An 18,004-nucleotide genomic window follows, 5' to 3' on the forward strand; every position below is an offset into this window, starting at 1 on the left:
GTGTGATGTTGAGAAAGAGAAAGGGAAGAGTTTACTAAATGTCAGAAAAGTGAAACATGAAGCTGATGGACAGGGATTTATAAGGAACAGGTTCTGATAGATGAAAATGAGATAGTAAATGATATGAGAGCTTATGGAAGAAAAAGTGGATAAAGGTGCAGTTTCAGGATCTGAGGAAGGGGATGGTGAACATAGGGAACCAGAATAGTTAAGATAACAGAATGCATTATTTGTGGCAAAGAGATTCATAAGCTGCTGTATTTATTATAGATATAAGGATGGAATAGGCAGAGGAGTTTAAGGAACCAAGTTTACGGCATTTTAGAAGATGATGGCAGGGGTTATCATGGCTTTGCAGGATGATCTTGGAGTAGTGAGCAGTTCTGACAGAGCAGAGCAAGACCCAAGAGTTCTTGCTGTAGCCCAGTCAGGACTGATGATGGATGACAGCTGCAATCAGTTTGTCAACAAAGCCATTATCAGTGACATAAAATACATACTGATATAAATCAGTGTTAGGGTTTGTCAAATAACTGACAGATATTGCATTACTTTTCACACAAAAATAACTTGTTCAATTGAAAATCTAATTTACAAAGTAATTTACAATTCTGATCATTTCAAGAAACATGACTCTGGCCTCACCTTTCACCAAATAAATTTATTTTACAAAGTAACATCTTGCCATCGATTGATTGAGCAGAATGTTCAGGGAGAATTGAAATCTAAGTCTATCAGAGATGGGTTATCCTCTCATTGTGATGTATCTCATGCAGTTTAATATCAGTCCAACATTTATTTCATTTAAGTCTGGGTGATTTCACCTCCAACCCAGACACATTTCCACCCCACCACCAACTATCCACATTCTCCCTCCCCCATCTCTGACATGCATTCACTTTTTCAATTTGTGAATGTCTGTCTTCTTGTTGCCGAATTGCAGAATTGTCTGAAACATGGATTCTAGTTTTGCATTGTCTACAATTGCTGGTTCCTAATCTCCCCACACAACACTTACTTCTGACTTTCTACTAAGCATCACCCAGTTGGGTCCTGTACTGTAGATCTTATGGTACTGAATGAACAAACAAGTTCAATATCTGGAATAACAAATTGAAATCAAATTCAATAAATATGGTCACTTGTGGATTGACATTGTGAAAGGTAAGCAAACAAATTGCTAGATTCTCATAAGAATCCAACTGTTTACCAATGTCCTTCAGGAAAAGAAGCAAACACTATGTATGACCATGTAGTTGAGTCCATGTACCCACTGACATGGTTTAGCAAGCTAGAGTTGAAAACTGCATGTGTGTTATTATAATGCTTAATGAGGAAAATATTGGGTGGACCTTTCAGCAACAATCAACTTAGGACAGACTAGTTGACGATGAAAAGTCTTCCTAACATCTGAGGACAGGGGTCTGTACTTTAAGAGATGTCTTACAGAAAAACCAAACCACACCCTTATAAATTTATATTCACAGAATCATAACTATCAGTTAACATCCCCAAACTCTCCAGTAACATCAACGGATATGTCTCAATGATTAGATTACTAGATTACTTACAGTGTGGAAACAGGTCCTTCGGCCCAACAAGTGCACACCGACCCACCAAAGCGCAACCCACCCAGACCCATTCCCCTACATTTACCCCTACACCTAACACTACGGGCAGTTTAGCCAGGCTAATTCACCTAACCTGCACATTTTTGGATTGTGGGAGGAAACCGGAGCACCCGGAGGAAACCCACGCAGACATGGGGAGAATGTGCAAACTCCACACAGATGGCAGGATGTCCACTGGTAAGGCTACAGTGGTATACAGTTGAGTGGGCTTGACCCTGGGTATCTCCACCATTGACTGTGGACTCTGTAAATCAAATGGCTTCATGATAAAAGAAGTAGAAAAAAAATTCTACTGTTTACCACCTCTTCCCATAATGCAGTGTGTCATAAACAACAACTGGACTAGAACTGGGCATCTGTGAAGTGTTGTAGATCACAGACAGTTGCTGAATTGTATATTATCACAATCCACAATCTCAGGGTCTGGCTGAACACACATTCTTCCATTACTAGCAGTGTCACAGGGAGACCACTCTGGCTCCATTATGTAAAAGCACCACCAAACATTCCCTACACTGAGGCACTAATCTGGTATAATATTGAATCAACTGCATAACAGACAAAAAGCAGTGTGATATAGCAGAGATAAACCACTGTGAGAGATCATAACAAGGTATGAGACCAAAAATGTTTGTGCAGGATCAGGCAACTAGCAGAAGGAGGAAACTCCATGGGAACCTCTATTTTCAACTCACATGAAGAGACGCTGGGAATGCATGATATGAGACTGAAGCATTTGAGACTGAAGCATTTGAGAATGCTTTAAGTAAAAAAAAACAGCCATGTAAGCCCTCATTATTATAAGTACCAGTGCCCGTCAATTCACTTCACTCCAGATATTACAAAGTGACTGTGTACACAATGCAGTCAATATGAACCATAGGAGCAGGAGTAGGCCATTTGGCCCTCCACCCTCCTCTACCATTCATTAAGACCATGATTGATCATCCAACTGATAGCCTGCTCCTCCTTTTCCCCCACATCCTTTGATCTCTTTAGCTCCAAGTGCTATATCCAACTTATTCTTTAAATCTTCAAATGCCACCTTGGTTCTGGACGTCATCAAGTTCTTGATTTAGATGTAAATATAAGGGAGCTGAATGCCTAGCAGGAGGCAAGATTAGTTGCTCTTGTTTGATCAACTATGACAAAATACAGAAATACTGAGATTAATACATGGACAACATCAAATGTGGAGAGACAAGTGACAGACAGTTTCAAATCATCAATGAAATGAACGGATCATTTCAACAACCAAATACTCAACTACGTCCCCGACCTTCAATAAGTATCATCATCACCAAATTCATTGTCACCAACATTCCAGAGGGTACCATTGAACAGTGGTTTAAATGGATCAGTCATATCAACAGGCTGAAGAACAAGCAGAAGTTGGATGTTCATGAACAAATAACACAACTCATGACCCCTCAAAGTGTCTCCATCATCAACAAGGATCAAGCCGGGAATGTGATGGAATACTCATCACTCACTTGAATCGTTGTAACAACACTGAAGAAGCTCAATAATCTTCAGAATAATCTTTTTGATTGACCTTTGGTTTTGGTTTCAATATTTACCATGTTATCAAAATTTGCTTCCAGTCTGTAAGCACAAGTAGCACTTCTCAACTCTTGACTTCTCTCTCACAGAGGAAGGCAAGGACAGCAAAATTTCGAGAATATCTCCATCTGTAATTTGATAAATCACATGCCACCCTGATTTTAGGCTGTGACATAATTATTAAATTAAGTAAATCCTGATTATCACAACACTGTGGAAAAACCATTAACATAAGGACTGCAACTGTTTAAGAAGGGCAACCCAGAATTCAAAAACAAATTTGAAAAAACAAATTTCCTTCACATCCAGAGAAGATTTTGTTTTTAGAAAAAGTTGTCAAATCCTCTCTCTGGTGCTATTACACAGAAGCATCAATCTCGAGTTGCAATGCCACATTTCATGTTGTCAGTTTTGATACTTCCTGTTGCACAAAACCTGTGCCAACAACAGTACACCTACTGCCAGCATCTCTGTCTCATAATATCATATGCAGCCATCACTGATGTTAAGTTACTGAGCAGTGTGGGGAGCATCCTTTAATCTCTCTGCATTCTTCATGCATTGATAACAATGCAGAGAACTCACATCTGTCCTCATTCAACTGCTGCTCTGAAGTCACATTAGCCTCCAAACCGTACTTGACTTTATTTACAAAATCTCGATGGAGCCAAGCGTACGGGCAAGCAATGCTCTATCAGGACTCTACGTCACTGCAGCGGAGGACTGCAGAGGGGTTAATGTGATTGATGTCAACAAAACCACTAACAGAAGGCATTTAATTACAGATTACAATACTATTGCAGTCAGAATTACTCCAAAAAGCCTTAACTCATAGGTGCTTCATTAATTGGACATTGCAGAGGGTCTGTTGCTAATGCAGTCTACCGCCTTTAAAGCTTTGTGCAGAAAATATGAATGAAGCAAGGCGGCTGGCCACCCATCCCCCCACACTCATGCCGCAATCTCCATTCACACCAGCAGTCCGGTCCTCATACGTGTTGTTAACCGCTCTCCCCTTGCGTGCAGCCTGTGCTGTCTCACTGCAGGAGATTGAGGATGCAGGAGCTGCCCTGCTTTGTTCTATAGCCGAACACGACATCTTTTTCAGCTCACTACAGCGACTGCAGTGAATCAGCAGGTGGTGATTACAGCACATCCTCTTTATCCTTTTCATCCTAGAAATATTTGTGCAGGAGATAATGATATCTCACCAACTGTAAACAGAACTTCAGGGTTTTTTTTATGCCTAATGCAACATCAGTGCAGTAAACAGAAGTGCTGACCTTACTCAGGCCCATCCTTTCTCAATGCTGTTATATTGAAGATGCTGCTGAAGCTATGCCCAGATTATACATACCAATCTAATAACCAGCTAAAGCTGATCAACAAGACCACAAAAACACAACCTCACATGTGAAAACAAGTAGTTGCACTACTTTGTCTCTTAAGTTGCAAGTAGACACAATATTCCTTCAGTTCTATTGGACTGAAAACACTAATACATGAAAACAAAAGTACTGAAGGCATAAAATTGTTAATGAAATTCTAAATTTGTCCAGATGCATGAGATAATGGTAAATTTTGTATTTTTGGTTACATTAAAATGATGTAGTTTAAATACTTTAAAGCATTTTCATAATTTACAATTAGATTGTTAGGACAACAAAAGGACTTTAGGAATTTCAACAAAACAACCCATCCCATTTGTTCCCCATATCCATTCCCTCACTGCTCAGATTTATCAAAGTACTCTTCTCTCTCCAGACCTAGTTCACAGAGATATCCATCCAACTTTCCACAATTTCACCAAGGAAGACCTTTCCTTAAACTTCCCACTTCATACTGACTCTCCTCTCTTAACCAATCTAATCAAGCCAGTGTTCATCCCAAGTTGCCCTCAATCAGCAGTTTACTTTTTCCTCCTCTGTCCCAAAATATTGTTGCCCTCTTCTCACCAAATTCAGACTCCCAGTTAATTAGATTACTTACAGTGTGGAAACAGGCCCTTTGGCCCAACAAGTCCACACCGACCCACACCCATTCCCCTACATTTACCCCTTCACCTAATACTATAGGCAATTTAGCATGATCAATTCACCTAACCTGCACATTTTTGGATTGTGAGAGGAAACTGGAGCACCCGGAGGAAACCCATGCAGACATGGGGAGAATGTGCAAACTCCACACAGAGAGTCGCCTGAGGTGGGAATTGAACCCGGGTCTCTGGCGCTGTGAGGCAGCAGTGCTAACCACTGTGCCACCGTGCCGCCCACTCAACACTTGATGACACCTTCATAGCCATCCATTCACCCCATCCCTTTTCCATTCATTGCCATCCCCCTCCCTTGACAGGCCTTGACTCATCCCAACCTTTTCCCTTTGTCACAGATTCTAAATTGCCCCAGTCTCCCCATATTGGGCACTCTGCCTTTCTGATTAGCATTCATTTCATTTTTTCTGCTCCTGCCAGGGCTGGTGCTAACAGGTCCTATTCCTGTTAGCTCCCAGTTTTGCAGCCTCTGCATGCTAATGGATGTTGAAACTCCCATTTTCAGAAGAATTCCAAACTAACTGAAGTAGCACACGTATTTCTTACTGCTATGAGTATTACAAAGAGGAGCAGAGGTATTTCTTCAGTACGTTAGCAATTGCTTGGTTGGAGCAACAAACAATGACACTTTCAGCATGTCCCAAAACCACAAATGTCAGCATGAAATAGATAGGCTTGCAGAGTAGGAAGATTAGATTTCTATAATTCCTACAAACATTGTACTAACAGCAACAGCTGACATTTTTTGTGTATGGCTACCAATCACCAATCTCCTCAATCTCCTGCAGTCTGTTCAATTTTTCAGACTACCCAGATAAATTAAGGTAAGTGGTCAAAAATCGACAAGTGTTGAGTGGTCACCCCTAAAAATGAGATTGCTCTTTGACCCAATATGATGTCTTAGAGACTTGAATTAACTGTCCTCAGAGTACGAGTAGAGTGATTGGTCACTGCTACACCCTGCACGATCACACTAAGCGATGATCTAACTCCAGCTGGAGTGATCCATTGAAATCACCCTCTGCGACCTCATGCTGTGACTATCCTCAATGACCTGCTCAGAAATTCTCAAAAATCAAATTCTTACTTTCATCTGGGTTTGGTGCAGCGAGGATTGCACTGTGTTTTCGTTTAACCTCTTCCACGTTCTCGGAGATCTTGTCTATGAAGCCTCGGATTTCTTCAACCTGATAATTACAGGAGATCAAAACATGTTGAAACACGTTCCTTTCACTATTCATTTAAAACCAGAAAATAAAAGAAAGCAGACTTATATTTAAAACATTACCATTATGCAATACAGTGTAAACAAGGACAGTGCAGTAAATTGAGCAGACTGGACCATGACATCACAGAATCATCAAGAAGAAAATCACCAATACAGGATTCTAATCCATACCTGTTTGTATGCCTGGAGTTGTATAGATAATTCCATTCAAGCCGCTCACTTAGACTGATCTTTTAGAATATTATGTATTACTCATCTTCACCCAGCTGAAACAATGCACTCTTGATCTTTTAATTCCACCTCACTGGTTGCCATTATGTGTAGTAAAGCACCTTGTTTGCTTTCATAATTCCAATGAAATTTGAACTATTCCCCAAAAAAATTCCACTCGGCATAATGATTTGAAACTTGGACCCTCAACATCGCTCTCTCGATTCTTTCCATCACATTGAAATTTCAGAGCTAAAATTAAAATTGTTTAGAAACACTATCTATGCATTCTAAGCAATTCTTAATGGACATCAGCAATATTCCCATAGATTTACACTTCTTGTGTCTGTTTACAAACCTAAAATTTATTTCCCATTTGCTGTGATCACAGTACTATGACTTGAACAATGACTTTTGTTAATTGCCCATTGTCTTTCCAAAACCATGTTCATGAACATTTTTCAATATTCAAATCAGCATAGTCTCTCCAAATGTAATCCTCGTCATCTAACATCCTGTTTTTTTGATAACTTTGCACCCTTTGCTAACTCAGGCATCTACTTTTCATTCAATCCTCATTTATATTTTGTTCTTCTAAAGACATGGGAGTAGTCTTGGGTAAAGGAATGCAAAAAAGAAGAGGATCTGTTGGAATTCAATTTTTTGCTGACATTTAACCAAGGTAGAAATCTTGACTGAAAGATGTTTATGTTGTCATTGTTTCTTTTATCAGTTAGGTTCAATTTATGCCCTCTGCTTTTCAATCCTTCTTCCAATGCAAATAGTTGGTCCCTACTCAGTCCAGACCATTTCATTTTAGCACCTTGCGCAGAGATGCTGACAATGATTAGAGTTTGGGGCTTGAACTCTTCTGTTACTTTATTCCAGTTCAGTGTGTAGAGTATGCAGAGGATCCTTTGGACTGACTTCCACAACTTAGCTTCACAGATTAAAGTTCAAACATAAGCTTTAATAAAACTTGGTTAAAAATGATGGTAAGTGAATTTACATTGACTTTTTTGTTTACTAACAGTGGAAATGCCTGGTGCTCTCAAGAAATCAGAAGCAAATTCACTGACAGAAGTGCTGAAAAACCCCACATAAAAGTGTTCTTGATATAGGTAAGGAACTGTTTTGATCTTGAGACTCAGACTCAGCTGTTTACAGCACAGAAGGAAGCCATTTGGCCCATCACATCAACAAAAATGCGATAACATTAATCCCATTTTCCAGCTCTTGCTCCATTGTTCTGGAGGCTAAGCAATGCAAGTGTGTATCTAAAAACTGATTCAATGCGACAAGAGTTTCTGACTCAACAACTCATTCAGGCAGTGACTTCCAGACTCCCACCATCCTTTGTGTGAAAACAATTCCCTCACCTCTCTCAACTTTCCACTACTTATCTTAAATTTAGGTCGTGTGGTTATTGAACTCACTGCTACTGGGAAAGGTGCCTTTCTATCCACCCTATCTACATCCCTCAATCTTATACACCTCTTTCAGGATCTCTCTCAACTTCCACAGCTGCAAAGAAAACAATCCCAGCCTCTTCAATCTTTACTCATAGCTCATACCTTCCAGTCCAGGCAGCATCCTGATAAATCTCCTCTGTACCCTCTCTAGTGCAATCACATCCTTATAAGGTGGTGACCAGAACTGATCAAGCACGCTAATTATGGCCTGACAAGTATTTTAAACAGTTCCAGCATACCTTCTCTGCTCTTGTACTCTATGCATCAGCTAAATAAAAAAAGGCAACTGTCTCATAGGTCGAACCACCTAACCTATTTGGCCTGCTACCTTCTGTTTGAGGGACCACAAGTTCTTCATTGTATTCCCCCTGGAGTTCTTGCCCAAAATCTTAACATTTGTGTTCCCTAGTTTTTCCACCACCAATTGCAAAGAAGAGATTTTCTTTGCCTACCTTCAGTAAATGGGTATTAATCTTGAGCAAACTGCTCTCTATCTCCTTTTTCCTTGGAAAATGACCCTTGTTTCTCCAATCTTATCTTTGGCTAAAACCCTTCAGTTCTGGAACCATTCTGAAACTTCTCAAGGACCTTCATGTGTTTTCTAAACTGTAATATTACAGACCTGGAAGTTAGGCTGGGGCCTAACCTAAAATTTATTCATGTTCAGCATTAATGACCTGCTTTTGTACTCAATATCTCTATTTATGAAGAAAAAGGTCCCATAAGTTTTGTTAACTGTCTTCTCATATATCATGCCATTCTTAAACATCTATGGACATGAACCCCGTGTGCCTTTGAAAACTTCTGAGAGCTATATGTAGTCTATATTGCCTTCTGTCAAAGTCCATCATCTCACACTTCTCTGCATTAATCACCATTTATGACTTGTATGGCCCTTCTGCAACCTTATCCTTTACTGTTATGGTAAATTGGTATATTCTCACTGTTAGCCAGACAATGTCAAATTTGGAATATTCTGCAAATTTTGAAATTTTACTCTGGATTCCAAAATCAAAGTCATTTACAAAAAAAAGCAAACAACGAAGCAAAACTTCTAACACTGACCCACAGTGAACATGACTATCTGCCATCCTCCAGTTTGAAAAATAACCATTATCCACAACACCCGGGTTTCTAACCTGAAGCCATTCATCATTCAAGCTGACACTGACTCTCCTAGTCCATGAGTGTCAGTTTTGATTTGACACCAAAATTGGAGGTGTAGTGGACAGCGAAGAAGGTTACCTCAGATTACAACGGGATCTTGATCAGATGGGCCAGTGGGCTGAGGAGTGGCAGATGGAGTTTAATTCAGATAAATGCAAAGTGCTGCATTTAGATTAGATTAGATTACTTACAGTGTGGAAACAGGCCCTTCAGCCCAACAAGTCCACACCAACCCGCCGAAGCGCAACCCACCCAGACCCATTCCCCTATATTTACCCCTTCACCTAACACTATGGACAATTTAGCCTGGCCAGTTCACCTAACCTGCACATCTTTGGACTGTGGGAGGAAACCGGAGCACCCGGAGAAAACCCGCACAGACACGGGGAGAATGTGCAAACTCCACACAGTTAGTCGCCTGAGGCAGGAATTGAACCTGGGTCTCTGGCGCTGTGAGGCAGCAATGCTAACCACTGTGCCACCCACGGGGAAAGCAAATCTTTGCAGGACTTATACACTTAATGGTAAGGTCCTAGAGAGTGTTGCTGAACAAAGAGACCTTGGAGTGCAGGTTCATAGCTCCTTGAAAGTGGAGTCACAGGTAGATAGGATAGTGGAGAAGGCATTTGGAATGCTTTCCTTTATTGGTCAGAGTATTGAGTGCAGGAGTTGGGATGTCATGTTGGCAGGACATTGGTTAGGCCACTGTTGGAATATTGCATGCACTTCTGGTCTCCTTCCTATCAGAAAGATGTTGTGAAATTTGAAAGGGTTCAGAAAAGATATACAAAGATGTTGCCAGGGTTGGAGGATTTGAGTTATAGAGAGAAGCTGAACAGGATAGGGCTGTTTTCCCTGGAGGGTCGGAGGCTGAGGGGTGACCTTATAGAGGTTTACAAAATTATGAGGGGCATGGATAGGATAAATAGACAAAGTCTTTTTCCTAGGGTCGGTGAGTCCAGAACTAGAGGGCATAGGTTTAGGGTGAGAGGGGAAAGATATAAAAGAGACCTATGGAACAACTTTTTCACACAGATGGTGGTACGTGTATGGAATGAGCTGCCAGAGGAAGTGGTGGAGGCTGGTACAATTGCAACATTTAAAAGGCATTTGGATGGGTATATGTATAGGAAGGGTTTGGAGGGATATGTGTCGGGTGCTGGCAGGTGGGACTAGATTGGGTTGGGATATCTGGTCAGAATGGATGGGTTGGACCAAAGGGTCTGTCTACATGCTGTACATCTCTATGACTCTATATGGTTTTTCTTCAAAGGCTTTCCTAAAATTCATATCAACAAGGTCCATGGCTTTGCCTTCATCAGGGGCGGCACGATGGCACAGTGGTTAGCACTGCTGCCTCACAGCGCCTGAGACCCGGGTTCAATTCCCGCCTCAGGCGACTGACTGTGTAGAGTTTGCACGTTCTCCCCGTGTCTGCGTGGGTTTCCTCCGGGTGCTCCGGTTTCCTCCCACAGTCCAAAGATGTGCAGGTCAGGTGAATTGGCCATGCTAAAATTGCCCGTAGTGTTAGGTAAGGGGTAAATGTAGGGGTATGGGTGGGTTGCGCTTTGGTGGGTCGGTGTGGACTTGTTGGGCCGAAGGGCCTGTTTCCACACTGTAATGTAATCTAAAAACCTTCGCCATTATATGATGAAAAACTTCTATGAAAATGATTAAGCATGACATGTCATTTATTGCTGACTCTAGAACATAGAGCATAGAACATTACAGCGCAATACAGGCCTTCGGCCTGTGGAACCAATCTGAAGCCCATCTAACCTACACTATTCCATTCTTGTCCATATGCCTATCCAATGACTATTTAAATGCCCTTAAAGTTGGCGAGTCTACAACAATCTCTGAGTAAAGAAACTATCTCTGATATCTGTCCTATATCTATCACCCCTCAATTTAAAGCTAGGTCCCCTTGTGCTAGCCATCACCATCCGAAGAAAAAGGGCTCTCACTATCCAACTTATTTAACCCTCGGATTATCTTATATGTCTCAATTAAGTCACCTCTAAACCTTCTTCTCTCTAACAAAAACAGTCTCAAGTCCCTCAGCCTTTCCTCATAAGACCTTCCCTCCCTACCAGGCAACATCCTAGTGAATGTCCTCTGAACCCTTTCCAGAGCTTCCACATCCTTCTTAAAATGCAGTGATGAGAACTGCACGCAATACTCCAAATATGGCCGCTCCAGAATTTTGTACAGCATCAGCATGACCTCATGGTTCCATAACTCAATCCGTCTACCTATAAAAGCTAATACATGGCATGCCTTCTTAACAACCTTATCAACCTGGGTGGCAACTGTCAAGGATCTGTGTACCTGACACTGAGATCTCTTTGCTCATCTACACTATCAAGAATCTTACCATTAGCGCAGTACTCTGCATTCCTGTTACTCCTTCCAAAGTGAATCACCTCATTCTTTTCCACATTAAACTCCATTTGCCACCCCTCAGTCCAGCTCTGCGGCTCATCTTTGTCTCTCTGTAGCCTACGGCATCCTTCGTCACTATCAACAACTCTATTGACCTAAGAGTCATCCGCAAATTTACTCGGCCCTCATCCAGGTCATTTATATAAATGACAAACAAAAGTGGACCAAAAGAGATCCTTGCGGTACCCCACTCGTAACTAAACTCCAGCGTGAATATTTTCCATCAACCACTATCCTCTGCCTTCTTTCAGCTAGCCAATTTCTGATCCAAACCACAAATCACCATCAATCCCATACCTCCATATTTTCTCCAATAGCCGACTGTGGGGAACCTTATCAAATGCCTTATTGACTGTTTAGTTTATACAAACCTCTCAAGTACCTGTCTCTCTGATTATTATTTCTGGAAAACCATCCACCAGTCGTGCTAACTTGACAGTTTGTAGTTATTAAAAATGTCCTCAGACGCTTCCTTGAATAGTATTTGCAATCTCTAATCCTCTAGGTCCTCCCACATATTTAGGGAAATTTGTAAAATTATGGTGAGCTCTTCTATTAAGTTCGCTCCCAGTTATTTTAGCAACCTGGAATGCAAACCCTCTGGAACAAATGATTTATCTTATCCACTTTTAGAGATAGCCAATCTTTTCAGCAAATCCTTCTCAATTTTCACTTCAACTTTTGCTGCCACCACCTCTGTTTCTACCAATACTTTGTTAGCATCCTCTTCCTTAGTAAACACCAACAGAAAGCACCAACAGAAATTCCACACTTGCCTCTTCCTCCTAAGCCTACATCATCCTCATTATCATGAATAGGCCCCACCCCACCTTTTTGGGAGTACTGAGTCAAGAGTGCATTGCTGGAAAAGTACAGCAGATCAGGCAGCATCCGAGGAGCAGGGGAAACGATGTTTCAGGCAAAAGCCCTTCATCAGCCCAAAACGTCGATTCTCCTGCTCCTCGGATGTGGCCTGACCTGCTTTGCTTTTCCAGCACCACACTCTCAACTCTAATCTCCAGCATCTGCAGTCCTCACTTTTGTCCTTTTGGGAGTACTGCCTATTCAAATGCTGGTAAATGACTTTCAGTTCTTTTTCAGGTTAACTGCCATTCTAGTCTGGTATTTGCTCTTTGCTGATCTTATTTCCATGCTTTCATTCCCTCACAGCATCTTTTATTGGGTCTGGTTTTAAGAATTTCACCTGACATGTATCCTGTATTTTTGTATCATATTTTCTCTCTCTCTCTCATTATCCAAGAAGGCTCAGCTCCGTTATCCTTCGCCTTATTTGAAAATAACCTAGTCGATGCATGAAACAATGCTTCCTTAAAAAAAATCTTTTGTTCTGTTAGCTATTCCTGTTAATTTTGGAATTAGACAAGATCTTTTCCTCAGAGTGGGGGTGTCCAAAATTAAAGGGCATAGGTTTAAAGTGAGTGTGGAGAGATTTAAAAGAGATGTAAGAGGCAACTTTTTTCACACAGTGGATGATCGTGTGTGGAATGAGCTGCCAGAGGAAGTGGTGGTGGCCTGTGCATTTACAACATTTAAAAGTCTTTTGGATGGGTATATGAATGGGAAAGGTTTAGATGGATATGGGCCAAATGCTGGCAAATGGGACTAGATTTATTTAGGATATGTGTTTAGCATGGACAAGTTGGACTGAATGTTCCGTTTCTGTGCTGTACATTTCTAGAACTATTTACCCTGGTTAGATCCCCTCTCATCCCTAAGAAGTTGGCACTCTGCTATTTTACTTCAGATTATTCTACTTTTCTCCATTAATAATCAAAATCTTGTGAAGGATGATCACATAAATTACATAAATGTTCCTGCTCAAACACTTGATCCACTTCATTTCTCAGCACGAGGTCAAGCGATAACTCCTTCCTTGTTGGATTGGAACAAATTGGCCAAAGAATTTCTCTTTGATAACATTTCAGAAATGTGTTGAATGAAATGGGAAAGTTACTACCTATTCGGTTAAACTGGAGACAGTGGACTGTTGTGGTCAGTGGCTGCAAAATTTTGAACCATAGTGAGAGTGAACTATACCCAAGCAGAAAGCTGAAACCTGATTTTCTCAGATACAGGAATATGTTTGAGTTGTCTCAACTCAATGATTACTGGGCATGGATCTAACACGAGAAAAAGATCTGTGATAATTCAGCAAAACCTTCCGCAGATTTGGTAACTGAAAAATTCTTATGATTACTGGGAAGAAACAGAAACATGACTTTGGTGGATTCAGTGGTTGGAGGATGGGCAACTTCAATTAGTAGCCAGTTGTGTATCTGTCTTAGGAACATGTGATTGGATAGTGCATTGGAGGCTTTACTCTCGATCTAAGCTTCCAACATTGAACTATGTTGTGTCAGTGAAACTGTAGATTCAGTAAGTCTTCTGCACTGCACAAAGCAGCATTTTCTGACAAGAATTTCTTCAGTGTGTAAGGCTTTGGATTTCTTCAATAGGAAATAAAACTCTGAATATATCAGGAAAACTTAATACAAATGCAACTACAACATGAAAAGAACTGGTACCAGGACCTCAGAAGCTGCAGCAGCAGCTTGCGCTAAACCATCAAGTATGAGAGACAGGTTTGTGTGGTATTTTTCCAGATCACCGCACATAGTAATTTGTACTATATGTCATCTCTTCAAGGATGTGGTACCGGGTAGGTATCACTTGGGATAATTTGTTGCCATCAATCCTTTTTTTTTCTTTCCTTTGTCTTGGACCTACTTAGTGGTGAATGCTAGAGGTGTGGTAGGGATGTCCAGCACAGGCACTGTTCTTAGCTAACAAAAAGTTTATTGCACAATAGTAATAATTACAACTATATTTGGTCAGACATTATTACCAGGAGCTAAAAGAGGCACATCTGCTCCTTCCAAAAGAGAAAGCAGAACTCCTGGTCTCCACCCACAATCCGTGTGCGGAGCCAATGTAACATGAACATGAAACCCTTCGGAAGCAATACCCAATGCAACAGTTTGCTGCAATTTGGCAGCACAATGGGTGATTGGACAAGGTCTCAAATAACAGCACTTTAAAGAAGCAGACTGCAATGAAGATCAATGATGGAAAAAAATTAAACAAATAGCTGGATGTTTTGTTTTGTTCTTGAATCATCGAGTAACTTTGTATCTGAGACGTAGCATGGTAAATGTGCAGTCAGTCAGTCAGTAGAAATCCTAATGAGGGACCTTGTAATACAGATACAATGGGTGCCCAGAAGCAATATTATATGGGCTTGTACCCAGGAGCAATACAGTACAAACAGCCTGTATCCAGGAGCAGTACTATACATCATTTTGTACCCAGGAGCAAAATATATCACACTCAGACTGTTGTTTTTTTTAAGGTATGGTAGGTTTCTCATCGGAAGACAGCAGAATCCATCTACGGTGATGGATGATACAGAGATTATCCACAGTACCTTACTAAATCTCAATGGCTGAGATGAGTATTTTACAAATTACATAAGCACAGACACTCCTAGTATCTCACAATTGTCTGAGATTCCCCCTTATTATTGAGTCTCTGCTGAGTCCATACGCCAGTCAACATGCAACAACCACCTCACTTTAAAAGAACTTCACATGGAGTCATTATCTACTCATCAAAATAATAGTTGGGCCTGGACCTCATGGTACCTACAGCAGGCACTTCGAACCACTGACAAGTATCACCCAGCGTTGTCTTTGCATGGTACTTCAAATCTATTGGCAAGAAACACCTCAACACCATCTTCTCCCGAGCCAACACCGAGACACTACTCACATCAAACAGCTCCTTTGGGTTCAAAATGTTATTCAAATGCTTGAAATCAGACTCCCAAAGGAACAGCTCTGTTGAACACAGATGCACTTGGAGACTCCCAGTGGAAGAGCAAAATCACTCTGGGATGTCCTTGAAGTATTCCTGAAGCGGTCAACCATTTCACTGACTCATGGGACTCCTGGCTTCTGGCCATCTAAAATAAGCGAGAGTCTTTTTCAAATGCACTGAATATAGACAGGTTACAACAGCAGTGAAGCTAAGGCTGATGCCAACAATAGAAGCAAAACTGAAAGATAACTGAACCATGTCTTGCTTCTGCTACTGGTAAGCTAGGAATGATCAAACCTCATAAACGCTTCATCAGACTCAGCCTTCAAACATTCCCTGCCAGCATTTGGCTGAGTCTGTAGACTCTGCATTGGATTTAGCAGCCATTTCAGAGCCTACTGAACCATTCTTGATCCCAATGGACTGACTAAGGTGAACACATGACATGGTCCAAGGACATTTCACAAATCTAATAAGAACAAATTGCAAAGTATTTGAGCCCTTTCAGCTCTCAATGTTACAATTCTGTATTATACTGTTATCAGGTGACTTAGGACAGCTGATTATGTCATACTGATCTAAATCAGCTTATTGTTATATACAGTATCACCCTGATCTTGGGCAGTTTAGCGTCTGCACCAAATGTAAGACACTGATTAGACTATTTCATCTGCAGTCAGGCTGGTATTTTTACTTGGATTTGAGAAGTGTTTTTGAATCACCAAGCAAAGATGTTTGTTTAACTCCAAACAATCTTGTTGTTGGCTTTCTATTGGGCAGGTTTGTTATTTTCTTGTTGCACTGACCCTGAATCCTATCTGGCTACACTGACCAATCACCAGCTTCATCAATTAAATAAGAAAATGAAAACTTATTGATTTACAGATTTTGTCCATACATTCCAACTAGATCAGTAATGAAGTACAACCGAATCTGAAAGCAGCAGTTTGGGTCATTAGTAGGATTTGATGTACGTTAATAGAACCATGTTTTGCTTACTGTTTGCCAAACACCATTATGGAGCAGAGAAATATTGAGAGAAGCTGGTCATTTCTTGGAGATTTGTATTGTAGGTGTTTTCATTTGCTTCAGTCATACCAAGTTGCTAAAACATAACTTCTAACAACATTTATGAACATGCCTGGTTGCTGTCTTATATATGAAGAATAGTTTTTTTCAACACTGGGACATACTTTGTGGTTTGAATCAAGCTTATTTGAGTGTTCATTAGAAAAGTCAAAATACTTGGGTTTAAAAGATGCTGAGTGAGGTAGACATGGTCACGTGCTTCAGTTAACTTAAGGAAACCAAATTACGCACCCAATATTTAGGATTTTATTGCAGTGCACTGCAGGTGTAACCTGCTGTGTTGATTATGTGACAGTCAGAGGCCCCACTATGGGAGGTGAGGAGGGGACAAAGTTGGGGGCTGTTCCAGCCTTGCTGAGTTTACTGGCAGAGCTTAATTCTCATTTTTGGACAGATTGAGAGAAAGACTGTATAGAGAAGGCATCAGGTCACAGCCAGGATTTCAGAGAAGGAAAGGGGGGCAATGAAGAGTTTATTTTGAGGGTCTGAAGAGACTGAACGTCAGGTTAGGGGCATTGAGAGTAAGGCTCGAGCCACCTGAAGTAATTAAGAAAGAAATGGAGGTGCACCATGAGGGCATCAGATTATGCCTGGGCAGTGGGATGAAGTGTTTTTATATTGAATGTTTTTATTAACTTAGCCCATTTTTGGATGTTAAATTCTTCACCCTTGCCCTGCATCTATTTACATTCAGCAATTTGGCTTTTTTTTTCCAGTTTGTTTGTGTGTATTTGCTCAAGATTCTTTTGTGACCTTCAATTATTTCTGCAAATCATGCTTTTATCTCCTTTACAAATTTTTCCCTGGATTTAAAGTAATTAAATGTTGAGTTTAGTCATACCTTAACCTATTACTCAGCCACAACCAACTTCAACGTCATTTCTTCTCCTCTTTTTCATAGCAAAATGTTTATGTTCAAAGTTATTTCTGAGTCATCAGCTTTTGCTGTTTTCAGGTTGACACTTACGGTCACAATGTTATAATGGGTGCACAGGTATCAAACCCTTTAAACCTGTGCTTGCAGTTCACAGACAGATTTCCAACAGGTTGAGCTTTCTCTGGTCATAGATTTGTCTCTTTGATTTGGTCATGGATCAATGTGTGTAAACATTAGCCATCTCTGCACTTCACAGTCACAGCCTTTCCTGCAATCAATATTCTGTTATCTCTGTCGACAGACAGTGCTATGTCATGAGGATGGTTTACTGACAAACTACACAAGCTGCACCTTCACTGGTTTCACTATAATGACAACTGCTAATTCCTAAACTTTGCTAATGTTGATCATTTTCCTATGCACCCTTATACAGTT

The 18,004-nt window shown here is 40.8% G+C and overlaps 1 protein-coding gene across 7 annotated transcripts in view; it reads right to left on the reverse strand.

The window, feature by feature from the left end:
• Positions 1 to 18,004, reverse strand: part of LOC148141881 (syntaxin-1A) — a 259,187-nt gene that overhangs the window by 193,008 nt on the left and 48,175 nt on the right. For all 7 annotated transcript variants that reach the window (XR_015752360.1, XM_043718631.2, XM_087977429.1 and 4 more), the window contains exon 3: positions 6,332 to 6,431. Coding sequence is in view for 6 of the 7 variants with exons in the window: in XM_043718631.2 (XP_043574566.1) it covers positions 6,332 to 6,431 (100 nt within the window). In the remaining variant the exon portion in view is untranslated. The remainder of the gene's footprint in view (positions 1 to 6,331; positions 6,432 to 18,004) is intronic.

The sequence above is a fragment of the Chiloscyllium plagiosum genome, unplaced genomic scaffold, assembly GCF_037043375.1.
Source record: "Chiloscyllium plagiosum isolate Xiang-an unplaced genomic scaffold, Cpla_swu_hap1 HiC_scaffold_31, whole genome shotgun sequence".
Taxonomy (NCBI): Eukaryota; Metazoa; Chordata; class Chondrichthyes; order Orectolobiformes; family Hemiscylliidae; genus Chiloscyllium; species Chiloscyllium plagiosum.